Source organism: Mytilus edulis, chromosome 2 (assembly GCF_963676685.1).
Source record: "Mytilus edulis chromosome 2, xbMytEdul2.2, whole genome shotgun sequence".
NCBI lineage: Eukaryota > Metazoa > Mollusca > Bivalvia > Mytilida > Mytilidae > Mytilus > Mytilus edulis.
In genome coordinates, this window is record NC_092345.1 from 107,249,490 (window position 1) to 107,273,825 (window position 24,336).

The 24,336-nt window shown below is 32.0% G+C and overlaps 2 protein-coding genes across 2 annotated transcripts; one reads left to right on the forward strand and one right to left on the reverse strand.

Moving 5' to 3' along the window:
- The first annotated feature begins 4,156 nt into the window (after positions 1–4,156).
- Positions 4,157–8,931, forward strand: LOC139513870 (uncharacterized). Its single transcript, XM_071302785.1, has 5 exons — positions 4,157–4,259; positions 4,374–4,429; positions 5,573–5,627; positions 5,901–6,320; positions 8,673–8,931. The coding sequence occupies exons 1-5, from the start codon at positions 4,166–4,168 to the stop codon at positions 8,828–8,830; spliced, it is 783 nt and encodes a 260-aa protein (XP_071158886.1). The 5' UTR covers positions 4,157–4,165; the 3' UTR covers positions 8,831–8,931.
- Positions 8,932–10,815: 1,884 nt separating this feature from the next.
- LOC139513880 (nucleolar MIF4G domain-containing protein 1-like) lies at positions 10,816–23,585 on the reverse strand. The gene is made up of 14 exons (XM_071302813.1): positions 23,254–23,585; positions 22,274–22,405; positions 21,588–21,729; positions 20,654–20,731; positions 19,340–20,027; positions 17,939–18,138; positions 17,323–17,435; positions 16,309–16,402; positions 15,543–15,764; positions 14,562–14,678; positions 14,081–14,208; positions 13,307–13,471; positions 12,312–12,443; positions 10,816–11,913 (listed from the first exon to the last, which is right to left on the reverse strand). Exons 1-14 carry the CDS (start codon positions 23,488–23,490, stop codon positions 11,635–11,637), a joined length of 2,727 nt encoding a protein of 908 aa, XP_071158914.1. The 5' UTR covers positions 23,491–23,585; the 3' UTR covers positions 10,816–11,634.
- Positions 23,586–24,336: the final 751 nt, after the last annotated feature.

Here is a 24,336-nt window from a genome sequence, read left to right on the forward strand (position 1 = left end):
TGAACATAAGTAAACTACTATTGTATTTCACACTGAACATAAGTGAACTACTATTGTATTTGACACTGATCATAAGTAAACTACTATTTTATTTTACACTGAACATAAGTAAACTAGTATTATATTTTACACTGAACATAAGTGAACTACTATTGTATTTTACATTGAACATAAGCAAACTAGTATTGTATTTTACACTGAACATAAGTAAGCTACTATTGTATTTTACACTGATCATAAGTAAACTACTACTGTATTTTACACTGATCATAAGTAAACTAGTATTGTATTTTACACTGAACATAAGTAAACTAAGTAGACTACTATTGTATTTGACACTGAACATAAGTAAACTAGTATTTTATTTTACACTGAATATAAGTAAACTACTATTGTATTTTACACTGATCATAAGTAAACTACTATTGTATTTTACACTGAACATAAGTAAACTACTATTGTATTTTACACTGAACATAAGTAAACTACTATTGTATTTTACACTGAACATAAGTAAACTACTATTGTATTTTACACTCAACATAAGTACCCTAATATTGTATTTTATACTGAACATAAGTTAACTACTATTGTATTTTACAATGAACTTAAATAAACTACTATTGTATTTTATACTGAACATAAGTTAACTACTATTGTATTTTATACTGAACATAAGTAAACTACTATTGCATTTTACACTGAACATAAGTTAACTACTATTGTATTTTACACTGAACATAAAAAATAAACTACGATTGTATTTTCCACTGAACATAACTGGACATAAGTAAGCTACTCTTGTATTTTACACTGGACATAAGTAAGCTACTATTGTATTTTACACTGAACTTAAATAAACTACTATTGTATTTTATACTGAACATAAGTTGACTACTATTGTATTTTACACTGAACATAAGTAAACTACTATTGTATTTGACACTGAACATAAGTAAACTACTATTGCATTTGACACTGAACATAAGTTTACTACTATTGTTTTTTACACTGAACATAAGTAAACTACTATTGTATTTTCCACTGAACATAACTGGACATAAGTAAACTACTTTTGTATTTTACACTGGACATAAGTTAGCTACTATTGTATTTTACACTGAACATAAGTAAACTACTATTGTATTTTACACTGAACATAAGTAAACTACTATTGTATCTTACACTGAACATAAGTAAACTACAATTGTATTTTACACTGGACATAAGTAAACTACTATTGTATTTTACACTGAACATAAGTAAGCTACTATTGTATTTTACATTGTATTTTACACTGAACATAAGTAAACTGCTATTGTATTTTACACGGAACATAAGTAAGCTACTATTGTATTTTACACGGAACATAAGTAAGCTACTATTGTATTTTATACTGAACATAAGTAAACTACTATTGTATTTTACAGTGAACATAAGTAAACTACTATTGTATTTTCCACTGAACATAACTGGACGTAAGTAAGCTACTCTTGTATTTTACACTGGACATAAGTAAGCTACTATTGTATTTTACACTGAACTTAAATAAACTACTATTGTATTTTATACTGAACATAAGTTGACTACTATTGTATTTTACACTGAACATAAGTAAACTACTATTGTATTTGACACTGAACATAAGTAAACTACTATTGCATTTGACACTGAACATAAGTTTACTACTATTGTTTTTTACACTGAACATAAGTAAACTACTATTGTATTTTCCACTGAACATAACTGGACATAAGTAAACTACTTTTGTATTTTACACTGGACATAAGTTAGCTACTATTGTATTTTACACTGAACATAAGTAAACTACTATTGTATCTTACACTGAACATAAGTAAACTACAATTGTATTTTACACTGGACATAAGTAAACTACTATTGTATTTTACACTGAACATAAGTAAGCTACTATTGTATTTTACATTGTATTTTACACTGAACATAAGTAAACTGCTATTGTATTTTACACGGAACATAAGTAAGCTACTATTGTATTTTACACGGAACATAAGTAAGCTACTATTGTATTTTATACTGAACATAAGTAAACTACTATTGTATTTTACAGTGAACATAAGTAAACTACTATTGTATTTTACACTGAGCATAAGTAAACTACTATTGTTTTTTATACTGAACATAAGTAAACTACTATTGTATTTTATACTGAACATAAGTAAACTACTATTGTATTTTACACTGATCATAAGTAAACTACTACTGTATTTTATACTGAACATACGTAAACTACTATTGTATTTTACACCGGACATAAGTAAACTTCTATTGTATTTTATACTGAACATAAGTAAACTACTATTGTATTTTACACTGAACATAAGTAAACTACTATTGTATTTTATACTGAACATAAGTAAACTACTATTGTATTTTATACTGAACATAAGTAAACTACTATTGTATTTTATAGTAGCCCATATGTGTAATGAAAAAAGTAATATTACAAAAATACCGAACTCCGATGAATTGTTATTTGTATTTCGTCTTTTTGTCGTTTGTTTGTGTAGTTATCGCTCTACTACTTCGTCTTTGAAGTGTCTGATTGACGTTTCGGTATCTATTTACTTTCCTTCATAAACATGTTTACTATGTTTACATATTGACTATACTCATTCAACTAAGATACCCTTACCTTATCATAGACGTCAGCTGTCTTTTGTTTTTTGCAACAATACTTTGTATAACGCATTTTCCTTAAAATCAAAATTGACGAATCGGTTGCTTATGAAATCTTGACAAGCCTAAGCTTGTTATTGTCAGTCTTCGTTTTCGAGGTCTGCAAAATAACTTCTTTTCATTGACCTATTGTATAAGCAAACGTACATTCAAAAAGCAAAATTATGTATTTCAATTAGTTGTTCTATCAAACTATAATTAGTAACAAAGATCAACAAACAAAAAAAGTAAAATTCACAAAAATATGAGGTCCGAGGAAAATTCAAAACTTTCCCATATCAAATAGCAAAATTAAACACTCAAACACATTAAACGAATGGATAACAACTGTCATATTCCTGATTTGGTACCGACATTTTTTTATGAAGAAAATGGTCACTGATTAATGAAGCTGATTAACATATGTCACTGATTAATGAAGCTGGTATTTTGGACCCTTACAGAGATGCAGGTTTCATCCCACAGCTTTTGGTATAGTTAGTGTTGCTTATAATTTTTCGTTTGGTGTTTTTTGTCTTCATTATCTTCTTTCTGTTGGCAATGAAGTTGTTTGTTTTCTCGACTTACTATTCTCGATAAGTCCTTTACATTTTACTTAGTACAACTTTGAGTATAGGGCATTATAGCGATGTTTTTTTTTTGTTTCGAAGCAAACATATTGAAAGGTGTCAATCAACTGCAAGATTTTATTTTTTTTGCATTTTTTAACAAAATTTGTTATCATTTCAATATTCAATGTAAAAAAAAAAAATTGAAATTGGAACTCTTAGATAGGTTTATTTTGAAATGAAAGAAAATTTACTCAATATAAACATTTATACCAATACGCTATGTACAATGTTGAGACTCTAGAAAACAATCTATTGTGATATGCATTTAAGGTGATTGTCAAATTGCAAGCAGTATTACTGTTTATGGCATGAGTAAGAATCCATCTGAGTTAATAGTTACATTATATATCCATTTTATGGCATAATCCTCAACTTCATCCATTAGTAACCGGAAGTTCTTTTTCAAAGTGGTGATCTGGGAATGCGATATTTCGGGGCTTTGACTCACAGCTCTCTTAGTTTTACAACTATTTTGATCTGAGCGTCACTGATGAGTCTTATTAGACGAAACGCGCATCTGGCGTATAAGAGTAAAACCCTGGTACCTTTGATCACTATTGTTTCATAGTTGATGATGCCAAGGTCTCTAGTTTCAACATAATCAATAAGACTGTATTTGTATGGGGACAATGCACGCATATGGGGGGCTTTGAATTCACATCTTTGACGGCAATGGTCTCTGATAACGTTCCGTGGTTGGAACTTTTAGAGGCAATACGTTTAGCGAAAATGTATGAAATGACAGATGTAATTTGATCTATGAGAGCACAATATTTCGTCATATATTTATCAAAACATGCTTTATCATACCATCACCGCGTTTGAATTTATTGAAGATGAAAGCTATCTATTTACTAGGAATATTGTTGGTGGTTTGTGGACTTAATAAGTCTGAAAAATGTGTCTGTCTTCATTGGGAAAACGATCCAGGTAAAACCGTGTTAGATTGTATTTGTATTTTCGCGGCAGAGTTAAAATAAATTAACGCAATATTTTATGGATCAATGTTTACTAATATTCAACCTTTTATTCTTATTTTCATAGAATCAACGTGCCTTGAAATCCACTTTTTCGAAGGGTTAATCAAACAGAATTTCAGTGTAAGTATTATGTCTTCAAATACAATTGAGAATGGAAATTGGGAATGTTTCAAAGAGACAACCACCCCACCAAAGAGCAGAAAACAGCCGAAGGCCACCAATGGGTCTTCAATACAGCGAGGCAGACCAGCACCCGGATGCGTGCTTCAGCTGGCACCTAAACAGATCAGTGATCATGGACGTCATACTAAGCTCCAAAATATTTAAATGAACTAAAATTAAAAATTATACAAGATTAAGTTGGTTTCGAATAGTATATCATTCTCTTAAGTCGACAGCTCATCAAAATATTCGAATTTATCAAGGAAAACCTAAGTTTGAGACAATGAAATAACAGATACAAACTTAGATTAGAAACGCAAAGGCATATTAATGGGAATTCACTGGTAAATATATCCAAACAGCAACGACCATTATTATCTAAATCAGATTTTATCACCGGCTACCGGTACGACAAAAACAACAGTTGATATACTTAACTTGTGCTTACAAAATTAAGTAAAATATGAGAAATATATATCTCTGGTAAAATACACGAAAAGTGACTGTGTTTTCTGCTTTGGTCGGGTTGTTGTCTCTTTGACACATTTCCCGTTTTATTTTCCAAAAAATTGTGCACTTTTTATTTTTGTAAGAAATAACGAAATACTTCACATGAATAAAATGAGATCCTAACCTATACTTTCGTGAAAATCTCGCTAAATCTGTAATTACAAAGAAGAAGGGAAACCTGTGTTTCAATTTTATTTTCCAAAAAATTCTGCACTATTTATCTTTGTAAGAAATATCGAAATACTTGACATGAATAAAATGTGTATCTGGCCTAAACTTTCGTGAAACTTTCGCTAAATTTGTAATTACATAGAAAAAGGTAAACCTGTGTTTCAAAATAAAAATTTGGAACAACAATTGAAAAACGCGTCTTAAAAATGATGCAGAAATTCGACAAGTCAAAATAACCGACACGTTAAAGTGATAGCTTGGTGAAACTTTGATATGGTTCCCATACTTTGATATGTCTACCATACACGCACTTACTCGTTTTAAAATATGGCATTTGTAAATTATGTTACTACAATGCATGATAAATCTTAAAATGAAGAATTGATCATAATAATATTTAACTATATAATTTGTTTCCAGATTTCGACTCTCGATATTTCACTCATCACCATAGAGGAAAAACAGATATGTAGAAGTAAGATTAACAGTTAATCTCTTTTCTCAGAAATTTAAAACATCGGTATAAATGATCATAAAATTGAGAATGGATCATACCTGTACTAACTTCGAATAAAGCATTATCACCTTCATTTCAAATCATAATAAACTAACAAAATAATTACTTAAAAAGATGTGATTAAAAGTGATACTGGGTCTTCAGCAAAGTAACGTGAACCAAATACGAAAGAACTGGGAATTGCACTCTTAAAATTTCAAAATATTTCCTTATGTATGAATTATTTATCAGATCTTAAAGAAGAAGACAGAAAGCTTGGAGGGAGCATTGATATAACAACAAACCCAGACGGAAGTCATTCGTATGGCGGCAGTGTAGATACACCATTTGGAGGCGTTAGCGGCCATGTGCATACTTCTCCAGATGGTCATATATCTGGTGGAGATGGTGGGGTGTCTGCTGGAGTAGGACTTGGATCTGTAGGAGTACACGGTAGTTACGATAAGGGTAAAGGTGTGAGTGGAGGTGTTCATGGTAGTGTTGGTGTTCCTGGAGCAGAAGTAGGAGGTTCTGTTGATGTTAATTCACATGGGACTGTAACTGGTGAGGGCAGTGTTAATTCAGGGGGAACTACGTTTAGTGGCAGCGTTAATTCTAAAGGAGAAACTGGTTCAAGCATGACTCAGTCATTTCCCTTTGGTAAACGTCACGGTAAGGTTACAAACTAGAGGCTCTAAAGAGCCTGTGTCGCTCACCTTGGTCTATGTGAATATTAAACAATGGACACAGATGGATTCATGACAAAATTGTGTTTTGGTGATGGTGATGTGTTTGTAGATCTTACTTTACTTAACATTCTTGCTGCTTACAATTATCTCTATCTATAACAGTACTTTCTGTGGAAAATGTTATTGAAAATCTTCAAATTTTAAGAAAATTGTTAAAAATTGACTATGAAGGGCAATAACTCCTTAGGGGGTCAGTTGACTATTTTGGTCATAGTGACTTATTTTTAGTTCTTACTTTGCTGTACATTATTGCTGTTTACAGTTTATCTCTATCTATAATAATATTCAAGATAACAAAAAAAACAGCAAAATTTCATCAAAATTACCAATTCAGGGGCAGCAACCTAACAACCGATTATCCGATTCATCTGAAAATTCCAGGGAAGATAGATTGTGACCTGATCAACAATTTTACTTCCTGTCAGATTTGCTCTTAATGCTTTGGTTTTTGAGTTATAAGCCAAAAACTGCATTTTACCCCCATGTTCTATTTTTAGCCATGGCGGCCATCTTGGTTTGTTGGCCGAGTTACCGGACACATTTTTTTAACTAGATACCCCAATTATGGCTTAGTTTGGTTAAATTTGGCCCAGTAGTTTCAGAGAAAAAGATTTTTCTAAAAGATTACTAAGATTTAAGAAAAATGGTTAAAAATTGACTATAAAGGGCAATAACTCCTAAAGTGGTCAACTGACCATTTTGGTCATGTTGACTTATTTGTAGATCTTACTTTGCTGAACATTATTGCTGTTTACAGTTTATCTCTATCTATAATAATATTCAAGATAATAACCAAAAACAGCAAAATTTCCTTAAAATTATCAATTCAGGGGCAGCAACCCAACAACGGGTTGTTCAATTCATCTGAAAATTTCAGGGCAGATAGATCTTGACCTGATGAACAATTTTATTCCGTCAGATTTGCTCTAAATGCTTTGGTTTTTGAATTATAAGCCAAAAACTGCATTTTACCCCTATGTTCTATTTTTAGCCATGGCGGCCATCTTGGTTGGTTGGTCGGGTCACTGCACACATTTTTTAAACTAGATACCCCAATGATGATTGTGGCCAAGTTTGGATTAATTTGTCCCAGTAGTTTCAGAGGAGAAGATTTTTGTAAAAGATAACTAAGATTTACGAAAAATGGTTAAAAATGGACTAAAAAGGGCAATAAATCCTAAAGGGGTCAACTGACCATTTCGGTCACGTTGACTTATTTGTAAATCTTACTTTGCTGAACATTATTGCTGTTTACAGTTTATCTCTATCTATAATAATATTCAAGATAATAACCAAAAACAGCAAAATTTCCTTAAAATTATCAATTCAGGGGCAGCAACCCAACAACGGGTTGTCCGATTCTTCTGAAAATTTCAGGGCAGATAGATCTTGACCTGATAAACAATTTTACCCCATGTCAGATTTGCTCTAAATGCTTTGGTTTTTGAGTTATAAGCTAAAAACTGCATTTTACCCCTATGTTCTATTTTTAGCCATGGCGGCCATCTTGGTTGGTTGGCCGGGTCACGCCACACATTTTTTAAACTAGATACCCCAATGATGATTGTGGCCAAGTTTGGTTTAATTTGGCCCAGTAGTTTCAGAGGAGAAGATTTTTGTAAAAGTTAACGACGACGGACGACGAACGACGACGGACGACGGACGCCGGACGCCGGACGCAAAGTGATGGGAAAAGCTCACTTGGCCCTTCGGGCCAGGTGAGCTAAAAACAAAGCTAGAAACAATGTTTCATAAAGATATACTGGTACTAGTAATTAGACAGTCCATGATAGGTTAAAACGGGAGGTTTGATTAGCTATAAAAGCCAGGTTCAACCCACCACTTGTTCAGGGATGTGGCAGTTGTAATTAAAGTCCGTATCAATTACACACCAAATGTATATATTGGCGTTTGTTTTTGTTGCACTTTAGTGTTTCTGTTGTTCCGTTGTTTCCGCTTATAGTTCGTGTTTCCTTGGTTTTAGATTGTAGCCCGGATTTGTTTTCACTCAATCGATTTATGACTTTTAAAAGCGTTAATTACTGTTGCCTTTATTTAAATTAACTGAGGACTAAATACCCCTTTTCTACAAAAGTATTTTATCAAATACTCAAATTAAAAAAAAACAGTTAAAAATAAGTGAAAATCTTGTATTGTATTAATAATATGCACTTTTCAAAGACCGACCATTTTGTTTTGATGGTTGTCCATATTGTTATATTTGCTGCGTATTTATACTATTTAGAGTTTGATATTTTACTTATAATATTTACAGTTGAGGTTGATGAAGAAAGGGTGAATGAGGAATCAGAAGAATTAAAGATGATCATCAGTAACAAAAATACAAATGACGACAAATCCGGTGATGTCTTGATAACTATACTCATTCCACAAAGGAGTAGGATACAACAGTCACGGATTACTTACCGTTAATTCTACAGGACAAATTTAATGCTCCAAGACAAAAAAACGTTTAGTTGTTGTATATCTGAATAGGTGCTCACTGATTACCTAGTCAAATGTTATTTTGTTAAATAATATATTGTTCATTACTACAGAAAGTTAATAAATGCATGGATTTCGTGTTCCTAGCTTTTTTTTGCCTGAAGAATTCCATTGTGACAATAACTTATAGTAGATAAGAAATTTTTCATTGCACTTCTTGTAAAATTAGATTTTTTCCTCATAACAAACAGCTGTATTCTTGTATAAAATACGTGTAGACTATTTATAAAACAATATAAAATGTGAAGAATCAGTATATTATTTGTTAAGCACGATTGATTTGAATCAATGTGTATTTGGAAATTTGAATTTTATTTGTTTTCATTGCTTTAACTGGTCAAAATTTAAAGTTGTGACCAACAGGAAATTTAGCAAATACGAACGCAAGATAACGTAAGGATACATATCCAAACCATGTTGGTTAGTTGCAAACTGTGATAAGCCATTTATAACATAGATGCATAACCAGGGAATACGTAAATTACAACATTGCCTGATTAACTTTATAAGAAAATTAATCTGTCTGTCCACTATGAGATTAATATTTTCTTTGACAACCAGTTCTGATAGAGATATTTTCCCCATAAAAATTAAATTAGTGAAACAAAAGATGACAAAAAATGTTTGACATACTTACTGCTGTTTTTACTCTATGGTTGATAATGATAGCCTTAAAAGGGGGAGGCAGAAGGTACTGGATGGATAGTCGAACTAATAGTTGACAAACTGACAAAGTTATGGTAAAATACAAAAAAAAAGAGAAAAACAAAAAACCCAAATAACTATCTGCAAAAAAACCATAGAAAACTAAAGACTGAGAAAACGAATCCCTCCAAAAACAAGGAGTGATCTCAGTTAATCAGATCTCAACATGCGACACCTGTCTAGGTGTTCCTAATAAAGCATTGAAATGAGGTCAATGCCCCATCCGCATAATCATTTCCATGTGGACCGTAAAAATGGGGTAAACCTCTAATTTGGCATTACAATTAGAATTTTCATATCAGAAGGAACATGTGAACTAAGTTTCAAGTTGATTGGACTTCAACTTCATCAAAAACTACCTCAACCAAAAACTTTAACCTAAAGCAGGACAGACGAAGAAACGGACGGACGCGCATACCAGAAAACATAATGCCCATAAATGTGGCCTAAAAATAATCACTGTCCATAATCTATCATATATTATATGACAGTTGTTATCTTATGGTTCGTTTCTGTGTTTGTTGCATTGTTTTTTGTTTTTGTTGCATGTCAGTGTTTCTATTGTTTTGTTGTTTTCCTTTTATAGTTGATGTGTTTCCCTCATTTTTAGATTGTAACGGAGATTTATTTTCTCTCAATCAATTTATGACCTTGGAAATAAACTCCTCATAGATAACAGGATTAAATTTTGTATTTACGCCGGAGTTGCGTTTCGTCTACAAAAGACTCATTAGTGACACTCTAATCCAAAAGAGTTAAAAATGACAAATAAAGTATGAAGTTGAAGAGCATTGAGGACCAAAATTCCTAAAAGTTTTGCCAAATACAGCTAAGATAAACTATTCCTGATGTTGAACAGCGGTATACGTCTGGTGCCTTTATATAATTAACCCTAAACTTTTGGTTAACCTTTAGTGCCACAACCACCACTATTGTAACATTAAAACTCCTAAACAATTTACCTTTATATCTACAATGAAATCACAAACAGGTGTAAAGCTATTTAGCAAAATATTTGTATGATTGAACATATTCTGCTGACTTTTGTACAGCGGAATACTACCTTTGCCTTTATTCGTTATAATCATAAAACTATTCTCCCCAAAAACTTCTTAGAGAAAGACAGAGAGTGATCATTAACACAATTTAAAACATTTCAAGCTTTTTTACAGCCAACATATATGAGTAAATAAACAATGAAATAAAGATTGTATGTAAATATTTTATTCAGCCATCACTTAAACATGTAAAAGTGCTATATTCTGGTTCATTCATACTAAAACACATACATCAAAGCTCTGAATTTCCTGGAATTTTCCTGGATCTGTGTTTCTTACTGGCATTACATTAGGCATCAAAACTATTATATCAATTAGGCATATCCACTGATGTAAGGGAGTTCTTGACTTATACCTATTTAAGGTTTTATAAAAGTAGATTAATTAAAAGTTTTGATAAGGTTGATCATAACACAGGTGTCAATTATATTTGTGTTATATAAAATTTTGAGGAAATTTAAAAAAAATCTCATTTCTTTTGAATATGTAGTTAACTCGGTTGACATTTTACTTTTGATTGTTGTCTCTAAAATCATTGAAAATATTGGTGTTAAAGAGTTGAGTCCTGTGTGACTCTTATTATTTCTCTCACTGTGCCTTTTTATCATTTGATTGATAAAGATGGTAACCAGGGAGGATTGAGTTCTCCAGAACTAGTTTAGCACCATCCCATGCTTATATGCCTAATCCAAGTCAGAAACCATATCAGTGGTTGTGTTTTTATGTCACACCTTAATGTTTTTGTTGCTTAGGGAACTAACAGATATATGGTAGTCTCTGTTAATATTATTTATTTGTCTGGTGTTGAACAGTGCTAAAGTTCTTCCTTAATTTTGTATTTTCTGTGCTAAAGAGGTTCCTCTTGTTATCTATCTTCCACAGACAGTCTGTAACTTTCATTTAACTTGTGTATTCAAAACTAATTTTGCTCATATATTTCTTTTCCATAACTATCATCATACAGATAAGTTATAATTGGAACTTAGAATGACCAGCTGACAGTGCTTTCTCTGCTAAAGATACTCTCTCTATCAATAACTTATTCTGTTCTTGTTTAGACTTCTTCCCGACAAGAAAATGTCTCATAAATAATTTAAGACCTTCATGTAAGAGATGTAATTTTGTCAATGGTGCAATTCTAGAGAAAACTTCTTGCATCACATGATCAGGATGATCCAATAGAATTTCTTGTAACACTTGCTTTAGGAATCTCACCATGTTCTTGTCTAAAGTACCAAACTCTACTACCTGAAATAAGATAACATATATTAATTCTCACTTTAAATTTTGTTCCTAATTTATCAATTTCACCATTTGAATTGAATATTTTCAGTTTTACTTTTCTTGCATTGTAGCATTTGTCCAATACTAAATGGTTACATTGTATGTGTAATTGCTAATTCAAGGTTGTAATATAATGATAGGACTGTGCCAATTAACATACACTGACATAAGAATACTTTATTTATTTTTTATTTTTTAATAAACAACATTTTTTTTCTATAGAAAATAATGACAATATTTTTCTTACTGAGCAGAGGGGTTAATTTGAACATTTATATAAAACATAAAGACATGGATGCTGACTTTGTTATATACATAGGGTATAAGTGTTATTTACATTTTTAATATGTTTACCTACATACCTTAAACACACTGAGTGATATGGACTTTGTAACCAAGAGATGGACCACAATTTTCCCTAAATTGTTTCTACTCTGTTCTGATTGGTGACTCATTTCTTTAAATTTGTCCCACAGCATGAATTGGAATGTCATCTTAAAATATCATAATTATCTAACTTTAAGTATTATTGAAAAAGCTATTGTGAATAATGAAGGACATTTTTTTAGTCTGTATTTTCTCAAAACGTTTTAAAATAAATAACATGCATTTGATTTATAAACTTATAACTTTAATAAATTATCACCAAAATACCAATATATCAAAAATCCAAGTTGTCCAAGACAAGTATAACAACAAGATATCAATTGAAAAGTTATTGACATATCCAACGAACAGTGATGATTAAAGATAAAATAACTGAAATAGTGATAGCTTTATCTATCAGGAGATATGTCCCTTGCCATTGATAGCTTTCCCTATCTGGAGTTATGTCCCATGCCATTGAAAGCTTTCTCTATCAGGAGATATGTCCCTTACCATTGATAGCTTTCTCTAACATGAGTTATGTCCCATGCCATTGATAGCTTTCTCTATCAGGAGTTATGTCCCTTCCCATTGATAGCTTTCCCTATCTGGAGTTATGTCCCATGCCATTGATAGCTTTCTCTATCAAGAGTTATGTCACATGCCATTGATAGCTTTCTCTATCAGGAGTTATGTCCCATGCCATTGATAGCTTTATCTATCAGGAGATATGTCCCTTGCCATTGATAGCTTTATCTATCAGGAGTTATGTCCCTTGCCATTGATAGCTTTCTCTATCAGGAGTTATGTCCAATGGCTGAAATCAGCCATTTTCCTAATAATTACTGATGCAAGTGTTTTATCACATTACTTCCCTTAACTGTAATAGCCTGTCAGAATCACATAATGGTTTGTAAACAATATGAATAATGTACATCTTATAACTTTCCTTGAGACAGTGGTCTTTTATCTTAAGGTTCATCCTACTTACCAGAAATCTCCTGTCATATTCACAGAACTTTTGTAGAAGATAAGAATAAAATTGATTATATGATTTTTCCTGGAGACAGCAGTCTGTTATAACATGGATTAACTCCCTTTCTTGTTGATTTTTCAGACCAAGTCGTAAAAGTTTCTCAAATGCATCAATATAGTCCTGAAAATGCACAATGCATACTGTAGATTTAGATTTCTAATTCACCTATGTTTTTTATTAGAATTTATGTTTCTCAATATTTTATTTCTGGACTATTGTTTGTCTGTTAGTATATTTTATTGACAAATTTACTCCTCTGTATATCTTTTGGATCCTGATTGTTTATAGATTCTACTAATTTGTGTGCCAAAACTATAATGATAGACATGTAAAGGAAGCATATACATTTACCATGCTGTTCATTCAACTGAAAAATAATTTGCCTCCATTGTTTTACACATACTGTTTCTTTTTTTCTTTTGAGGTTAGTGAAGTAAATTCAAGTAACGGAAAGAAATGGTACTATATTAACTAAACTATGTCTAAGGTTTGACATATTTTCCCTATCCCAGTGTTACAACTTTGTCATTATAAAACAGAAGATAGTTCTCCTTATTTCAGTATTACTCCCTTTCCTGTGTATTGACTGAGGTCCATACAGAAAGGGGAGGAGGGATGATATGGTACCAATATCTACCTCACTTGTCATTACAGAACAGAAGATAGTTTTGAAGTTTGACTGAGGTCCACAGTAAAAGAAAGGAGGAATGATATGGTACCACTATTTACCTCACTTGTCATTATAGAACAGAAGATACTTTTCCTTATTCCCGTGTTCATTCTCTGTTTTCTGGCTAATTCTAATATTTTATCACTGGCTTCGCCAAGTATTGTAGTTTGAACTGTTTGTTTAACATCTGGAACAGAAAAAAAAAAAATTTTTATATTTTAAAATATTTTAAATAAAAGAACCTTTATGAGTATGCTCACATACCCGACATACATGATATGCACATCTCAAATTACAACATTATTATTATTTAAAAACAGAAAACAGGGAAAATTTCCTTGATGGAGTCAATTCCTGCTTTCAGTCATATTGCCTTTTTTTTCATAGATCATGTACTGCTGATCATTTTTGCCATTTACAGTGTCTGTATACCTATTATATGTTTCAAGACAATAGGCAAAACCATAAAAAATAGTATAAAATCACAGGGCTACCTCAGCTAAAAAGTGTAAACTAAAAGTGTGATCTTTCTTCACATACCTTCATGTTTATCTGATCTTCCTTCCCATGCTGATCCAACGACCCACCAGCGACCTTTGTCCTCTGCATTCATTAAATCTTCTAAGCCTATTCTCAGTTGGTTAGTACCAAGGCTTGCTAAATATGAAGAAATAAAAATAAATATATGAAATATAGTTGGGAATTTAACATTATCAAAACAGTCAGCTGCCTAAATGATAGTTTCTAAGCATTATGTAATAATATGGTTGGTCAATTTCATTTTTTTCTTTGAAGAGGTACAATTACCCAATTATCCTTACTTCAATGGATGATTTGATAATTGAGAATTGAGAAACCCTCTTTATAAAAATAATCATTTCATTCAGTGATTAGGTAGGATACTTGGCAGTAGTTTTGCCACATAGGTTCCCAATTGAACCTTATTCATATTCATATGTCCAAATTTTATATTCCATTGACATGCTTCAACTTGAAAGATTTAAGATCTTACATTGTAATATTGCCTTACACCAAAACTATATATCTTCAAATTATGTACCAAAGTATATTTCGTGGGTATTTTCTGGTGTAGTTATATTTTAGTTGTAATAGCTTTTTGAATTAATCTTAAAATATTTTTTGCCAATTCATGGTTAATAAATATTTCTAGCAATGTCAAAATTGATATCATCCCATAATGTAGTGTTCTTACAATAAATAAACAAATACAAGTGATTGTGTTCTACCTGGGTCAACTGTCTAGCAGTAACCCTGGATCCTACAGTAATATATTATTATTTGTTGGATACCAATTTTTGTGGGTTTCGTGTAAACAGGTGAACCACAAATTTAAATATTCAATGAATTAAAAAACACTATTGCCTTGTTCGTAAAGAATGGCAAAACCATGAAATCAAATATCCACTTAATTCAGTTTTTCTTCAATCCACAAAAATTGATATAAATGAAAATAAATAAATCCACAGTATATAGCTTACAGTAATAAATATTATAGCTTACTTTTAGCATGATTTCTAGCTGTTTTTTTCATCTGTTCACATTTCTCTGGGTCATAATTTGGTATTTTCCTCATGTTATTGTTTTTAATGGCAAGTAATACATCTAACATGAACTGTACCCGACTTGATTGAGTTTTATCCAATGAAGTAGCCTTCCCTTGTATCAAGAGTATAATGTCTTTCAGTGTGTGAGGGTCGTCCTTCCGTAAACTGAATCCAACAGCTGAAGAAATAAATCAGGGTCACTTTATTTCAAGAACAGAATGTCATCATGTAGAATATATAATTGATGTTACATTTAAACATAATCAACTTTAATAAACCAGAATCACTTATCTGACAAAACAATATCTTACACTGCTGATGTCTGTTTACAGTTTCTACCTATATATTATAATTTTTGAGGTCATAGGCAAATAGACATTTTTAAAGCAATTTGATTTCTAAAAAAATTCAGTCCAGGTATTCTCTTCTTTTAATCTTAAAAGGCTCATACTTAGGTAAATGTTCTGTGCATAGGCCAACATCCATGATTTTTGTTAGACAGTGGCTATTTATGTATACATGTACTTAGTCAATCAGTATATTTATAAATTTATATACCTGAGAGACAGTGACTTCCTATAATGATGATTGAAGTGCTTAACGTTTTGACTGTCTATAGAGCCCTCGCACGGTCAGGACTTTCTATACTTGCAGTTCAGAACCAGTAATATCAGTTCAATCAAAAACTGTATAACTGCCTTATATTAACTATGTGTACTTACATCTTAGTACCAGTAATATAAGTTCAATGTCTTTTTCTGTAAATCTTTCCACAAACTTTCTAATGATGTCAAAAATCAGTATACAGTGGATAACCTTCAATAAAACATATATATTTTTACATTTTTGTACAAGCTGTTATTTGGGTCAACATATTTATAAACTCTAGTGTTTTAAATTTAAACATCATTGTGGACATTTCATATCCATTTCTCTCATCCATGTCTGCAACACCTAGAATGTACTCACTACCACTTTGTTAAAATAAGAATACAATAATATTGTTAAATAATTATAGAAAAACTAATAAAAAAATTGAAACATTATAAAATATTCAGCATGTGACTAAACAACACCTTTTTCACGACTGTGTGTAGTGTATGAGTTAATTATTAATGTTGTTTGGTCACAAGTTGAATATTTTTGAAATTTGAATTTTTTTTATTAGATAACATTTTTTTTAATGGCAATAAGGCAGAAAATTCAACATTTTTGTACAAGGAACTATATATTTTTTTTCTGCAAATTGTTTTGATGCAACATCACTAACAATTTCTTGACACTACTTATTGTTGTATGATGTCAGAGGAACATCACCAACAACTTCTTGACACTACTTATTGTTGTATGATGTCAGAGGAGAGAAATCATCAGAGTAATTTCACGAGAAATGATCAGTATTTATTTCACTAGGAAATCTTGGTAATTCAATACAATCAAAGTTAAATATAATAATTCACATTTGTTTGTCTTTCTTTCACATCACATTCTGTTCCTGTATCAAGATAGGCTACCATTGAGTTATTCATGATTTTTTTTCCCCATCTTCCTTCTTGAAGGAGTGGTTTGTTTGTTTGAACTATTGCATGTATTGTACTGTTCAATATCTAGTTAATTCCTATGATTCTATTGATGTATCATTTCTCACTTTACAGATAAAAAAACAAAAAAAAGGACACTGTAAAATGATTTACCCCATAACTTCCAAAATGTTTGATGGTAATAAGTATACTCACTTTGAAGTTATAAAGATGAGAAAACAATAACACAATATTGTCAAGATATTTCCCCTCCAAATCTTCCCAAGTTGCTTTTAATTTCCATGCTAATTCTTGAATGAACAAGCCACCTAAAATAAAGTAAAAAAAAATCATGGAATAGTTCACAAGCCGACTTGAAAATATAAAAGACAAGCATATATTGTTGTTGAAACTTAACATAATTGCTGCCTGGGATTTGAAGTATGTGGAAATTGATGTGAGAAATATCCTGTTTCTTTCCAGTCAGACTAAACTTTTTTTTACTTTAAACTTGTCATTTTCAAAAACATTTAATACATTGAGTAGAACTATCCTGACTGTTGAAGGTCATCTTTAATTTTGTTCATTATTAATTTTAGGTAAAAAATATCTATGTTCATGTGGAGTTTTATCTTTATCATTGATGTTAAAAGCTATTTTACCACCTTTATTGATAGTTAATGACAATGTCCACCTATTTGAATTTTGAAGACTTGATTTAACCTTTTAATAGTATTCAAAACAAAAAATGATTACAATATATTTCAAAATGACAGACCTTCATTGCTAAATAAGTAAAATAAGAGACCATTATAAAAGTTTTCCATCTTACCAACTTCCATTCCCACGTTATTATTTAGTATAGCGACCAACATCATCAGTTCCATAGCTAATCTCTCAGGCGTGACCATACTTGACACAGTCGACTCCATGATGATATCTCGTAACGTTTCATTAACATCTCCTCGACTGTTTGTTGTATAAATAGTCTCTATCTGTGAGATGATTGGACCCATGTTAGCTTCACTTGTCCTAAACAAATATAAAACAATCCAGTATTTTAATACAATGTAGGTTAATTTTTGATTCTGAGTATTACTGTACCCATGGTTAAATGACAATAAGCTAAGGTCTCAATCTATAAGATGATTCTGGGACTCCATGTAAGCCTACCTTGACCATTCAAATAAAAATCTGTTGCTAAATATCAACAATTACTCAGATCTCACAAAACATCATTGTTACATACATTTTTGTAATATACCCTGTCTCAGTTTTGGGCCTTTGTTAGTCTTGTATGATTTTAATGTTAGTTCAGTTATTTGTTTAGTGTGATGTCCAAATTCTCTGAACTGGTACACATTTTGTTAAGGGGCAAGCTGAAGCCTGCCTCGGTGTGCTGTAATTTTCTTGCTTTGTTGAAGACTCATTGGTGGCCCTCGACTGTTTTTTCCACCTATTGATCAAGCTGTTGTCTCTTCGACCCATCTCCATTTCTATTCTCAATTTTATTGCAGTCATTATAATTTTGTGAGATGATTGTATGAATCAAATAATATAATAATATGATATGCCCGTTGCTCTTTTAACTTGTCTTTTATGCTTATGAATTTATATGATCAACTAGAAATATATATACAAATCAAAAGGGATGTTACATTAATTAAAGACATTTTTTAGTCATAAAAAAAGTGGGGATTTTCAACACTTTGGACATATGAATAAAGCCCCATAAATCCAAAACTTAAAATCTGAAATTTATAAAAATTGAAAGGGAGCTTACATCAATAGATATAAACAATTCACCAAAGTTTCATGGACATTGGTGAAAGCCTTTTTGAGTTATTGTCCTAAGTGTTGAAAATCCCCCCTTTTTTATGAATAAAGCCCCATAAATCCAAAACTTAAAATCTGAAATTAAAAAAAAACGAAAGGGAGCTTACGTCAATAGATATAAACAATTCACTCAAGTTTCATGGAAATTGGTGAAAGCGTTTTTGAGTTATTGTCCGAAGTGTGGACGACGGACAGACGGACGGACGGACAACGGTATACCATAATACGTCCCGTCTAAAAGACGACGGGCGTATAAAAATTATATGTTAATATCATACATACATATTTTCTCAACACTACGGCAATATCTAAAAAGGATAAGAATAAAAAATGTTGTACCCTCTATATACTTATATCTAATAGGAAACCAGAGGATTAATCTTAATTAGAAGTTCACCTGTTAATTAAACCTTTTAACTGTTTCTTAAGTCTTTCCATTTTTAACTTTTTCTTTTCATCCATGGTGTCTGACATTGCCAACCTCTTCCCTGGTGGTATATATGAGCCTGTTGCCGCAGTTACTATATTGCCCTGTGAATCTCTTAGCCTTCCATAGATATCTTCTTTTAACGTTGGTTCTGGATTGTCTCCCTTATTGTGATGTAATTTTGATACTGTTTCCGTGTCACTGTTTCCGTCTGAAAAGCTATCATCACTTTCATCACTGTCAGTTTCCTCTGTTGAATATTTAAATGTACTGCTTAGAATCCTTTCATCCTCACTTTCATCATGATTGTGTAAATCGTCTTCATCTTCACTTAAATTCTGATCATCTAAATTTTCCTCATCATCTTCAGTCACATCTTTATCATCATCACTTAAATTTTCATCCTCATCCAAGAGATCATCCTCTACATCTGCCTCTCCCACCTCATTGTCCTCAGAGAATTTAACATTTGATATTGTTTTATCTTTCTTGACAGTTTTAGAAGTTTTCAGTATTGATTTCGCCTCGGACTTTTTGAGATGTGACATTATTTCCTTGATTGCTTTTTTCTTTTGTTGATCATCGTCCATATCATCTGAGTTTTCATCGTCCATCTCATCACTTACCTCCTGGTCACTGTTACTGTCATCTTTATTCCCTGGAAAATACATTGGTAGATGCTAGGGAGATGTCTATTGGTAGATGCTAGGGAGATGTCTAATGAATATTTGGGAATAAAGACGTGGAAGTGGAATAAAAAATAAAGATTATTCTAACTGTGACATTACTTATTCATTTCAATTATATATTTCTATGGATGTAGCAACTTTTACATTTACAAACATATACCATGTATACCATTAAGAATTGTTAGATGAAGACATATTGCTTTTGAAAACATTTAATTCTATAGCTCTTCACTACTTAATAGAATACTGATGAAATATAAGCTGTTAGTTTTCTCAAGAGTAGTTTCACATTGGTTATTTCTGGCTCTTTTAAAGCTTGCTATGGGGTATTGGTTTAGTTCACTGTAAAATACCATACAATGAATCATAGTTGTTTACTTCTATATTATTTGGTCTCTGCTGGGAAATTGGGAAATTGTCCCATTGGAAATCATACCACATTATTGTTATAGCTGACAATAAAATTGAGAATGGAAATGGGGAATATGTCAAAGAGACAACAACCTGACCAAAAAGCAGACAATACCTTGCTACTTGAACATTGATTTGAATCAAATATAATAATACAATACTAATTATAAAGGTTGTGTATTACCTGCTGTAGTTTCCTCCTCAATGTCAGAGTCCTCGTACAGGGCTGTTACTTTGTCTTTATCTACTACGTCTAATAAATCTGTATTTACTGTTAAGGCTTATTCATATGCACAATAAAACACCAAATGTCATACAAACTTTTAAAATATTTGACAAATTGAACTACTTTTGACGATGTTTGAATTTTACATGCATTAACCATTTAAATGAAAGACTGTAACAATATCATCTGGCTTATTAACTTCTTTTTTACCATGGTCAACGAGGAAACAACACAAAAATGCAAAATTCAAGAAGCAAAAAACATTGTAGATCCAGAAGATGATTTGTGTGATGTTTACGGATTTTAACAAAAGAAGCACAATGTGAAGTTTGGGTAACAACTTTTGGGTTTAGTGATGAAGAATGTGAAGTCTGCTGATAATTAATTATCAAAGATTGACAATAGCCAATAGGTATTCTGACCCAAACAATTTTTTTCTAATCAAGATGCATTCTCAACCTAGGTATTTTTTGTTGGAAAGGTACAAAAGACGTAACACTCAAACAAAGCTTTTGTCCTCTTTATTTTGTGGAGCATAGTTTTGGTAAAAAAAAATAAAAACAGACAATTATTTTATTGATAGGATCCAGCAAAAAATTTTATCAATGACAACTGTGACCTTAACCAATAGACTCTGCAATCAATGACAACTGTGACCTTGACCAATAGACTCTACAATCAATACGGATGTTCTTGGTCCCATACGGCAATATCAAACCATAGTTGCTAAAAGCTGGACATTTATGGTTTGAAAAGAAATCATCTGGAAACTATTTTGCCCAAATTGTTGCAATGACCTTGACCTCTGAACTGAGTCTGAATTTAAGTATATAAAGAAACTTGCCACATATAAAATATATATCTACATTTAACATTCTAAATCAAAAGATACAATCCAAGCCATCATTCAAAAATGACTGTGGTAGAGTTTTACTCTTTCTTTTATTCAAATGAAGCTGTTTCGACAACTGCTTTAACATTCTCTCTTCTTTTTGAATGGCAGCACGCATATCTTCTTTTTTCATCTCTTCTTCCTAAATAAAAAATCATATTACAATTGTCATTCAATATAACTGTAAATAATTCTCATCCAACCTTCAAACCAAATAAATACCATATTTTGAAGAAGTCTATACTTAAGCACTTGCTCCTTTTAACATATTTTGAAGAAGTCTATACTTGAGCACTTGCTCCTTTTAAGTGTGTGTGTGTTTAGTTTACAACATCATTATAATGATTAAGTTTTAAGTTCTGTAAAGTGCTTTAGGGTTTAAATGATTTAGTGTACAATTGATAGTAAAAAGGCATCTTTGTCCTTAGGTTTTGTAAAATAACTAGTTAGTCTCATTAGCTAACATGCTGCATCTTCTTTTGTTCATATTAACAATTTTCTATGCTGCTGGTGAAGTTGACTATCCATAGAAATAATTCAGTAATAAAATCAAACACATTAGTAACAATATTCATTTAGACTAAAGATCCCTGTACTGTTATAACAAAAATAGTAAAAATTTTCAACCCCACACTATTATATAATGACCAATAAAGTATTCTGACCAAAAACATGGTCATTCTAACCATTTTCAATTTTTCTTTCTTTTTTTCTTTTGATTTTTTCTTCTTTTTCTTTTGCCTTTCCAAACTTTTCTGTTTTCTTTCAATCTTTTCATCTTCTTTCTTTTTCTTTAACTGGTCTTCTGCTTTAGGTATCTACAACAGTATAATGAAATGTTAATATGAGAGGGGTCCAATTGGTTGATTGATTGACTGTTGGTTGCTTAACATCCAGTAGCAAATATTTCATGCATATTCAGGACGAGAACAAGTTCACAATAAATACAATAGGTAGGTCTTGTCATAATAGAGGCCATAAAGAGTGATGATCAGGGAAATTTCGACTGCCACTGGAAAATGAGGGTATATTGGATAGGGACAGAAATTTTGCCTTACAACAGGCCACCTATGGGCCCTCAAAGAGCTGTTGTAAGGGTTCTTAACGTGTAAAGAGCGTGGCACTCTTTTTACACGAGACATCAGATTTAACGTCCCCATTCTTACCGGACGTGACTGCAAACTGAATACATTCCGCACAGCCAAATGGACACCCCACTTCGGCAAGCGTTTTACTGCCGGTCGGAAGAAGACCAAGTGACCATATTTCGCTTCCCAAGTCACCCATGGGGGGGGGGGGGGGGGGTCCAAAAGAGGCTGGATTGGTTTGACGCAGCTACGACTTTAAACAGGTGGATATTTACATGTAAGTGAATAGAGGTACAAAAAAATGTATATATCCACTCCTCATAACTTGTTGATAACTCAAACACATGTTTTAGGGGGGCAAGACCTTTTTTCGGGATGTTGGGATTGGATGTTTTTAAACTCTGGATTTTGTGATTGGCCCATTCGGGTTTCAGGTTTTCTTTTTTCAAATTTCGGGATATCAACATTTTTTTTTTTAAATTCGGGACCTCGGGATTTCATGTTTTTAAACCCAGGATTTTGGGATCAGGACCCATCCGACTAACCTCATATCTGCCTTTAGAAAGTGTATAATGTACCTGTTTTCCCTGATAATGTGCCAATTTTCTAGCTTTTTTCATATGCCTTTCCTCTTTCCTCTTCATTTTCCTTGGTAGTTTCTTCTTTCCGCGTAATGAAAATTCTGATTTATCATGCTTGTACAGTTCAACATTACTGTCTTTTGTTTTAGGTTCAGACAGGTGCATTATTTCGTCTCGAAATCGTTTCAAATTCGCTGGGTCATCTTTAAACTGGATTTTTCTTTTTCTCGTCATTTTCTACTTGGTTTATTTCACAAAAACACACAGATTACTACTTAGTGTTTCTATTCCATGGGCGCAGCCATTTTTGATGAAGTCATTTCGCCACAAAACACTATTCGTCCCAAATTCTCTTTCGGCCTCTTTTACGATTTGGATTGAAGGAGTCTTGCTGTGATGTGCGTATCAACGTCAACTATCGGTTACAGCCATCAATTCATAAAAAAAGTAAGACTTACAGGCCCGGTGGTACGTACACTTACAAGGTGATGTTTCTTTAGCCCCCTCTAACGATGTATACATTCTACAACTTTAATTACTGATTCGCTTTACCCGTGTATGAAGTCGTGTTTTGGATTTTGATGATTGTAATTTATGTATAACTGACATTTTAATAAAATAATGGATTTTGTAACCACAACGTAATTAAAACTTTACCAAATTCTTTCATAGATACAAAGATTTTACTTGGAAGTTTGGCTGATCCAAACGGTTTTTCACGCACACCCATATTTTTACGGCTGTATTGTTTATAAAGCCCGGAAATTTAGATACAATCTATGTAAGTCATTGATCTTTTTATTCTTAAAGGTAATTAGTTGAACACAATAGTAAAATCTTTTAACATTGTTTTATTGGTATCAACATTGATTGATATGTACAGTTACGAGAACTAACAATCCTACATCATGTCAATGTTCATATTACTAGTATGGCATTGAACAAGGTCATGCGTTTCTCAGACTGTTCATGACGTCTTTACACTTGAAACAGCAGGTGGTCGGTGGCTATGCGTCAACGCTCACTCTTGTCCATTAATGGTTCGTTTAGCTGAGACTGAGCTCTGGCAAATTAAACCCG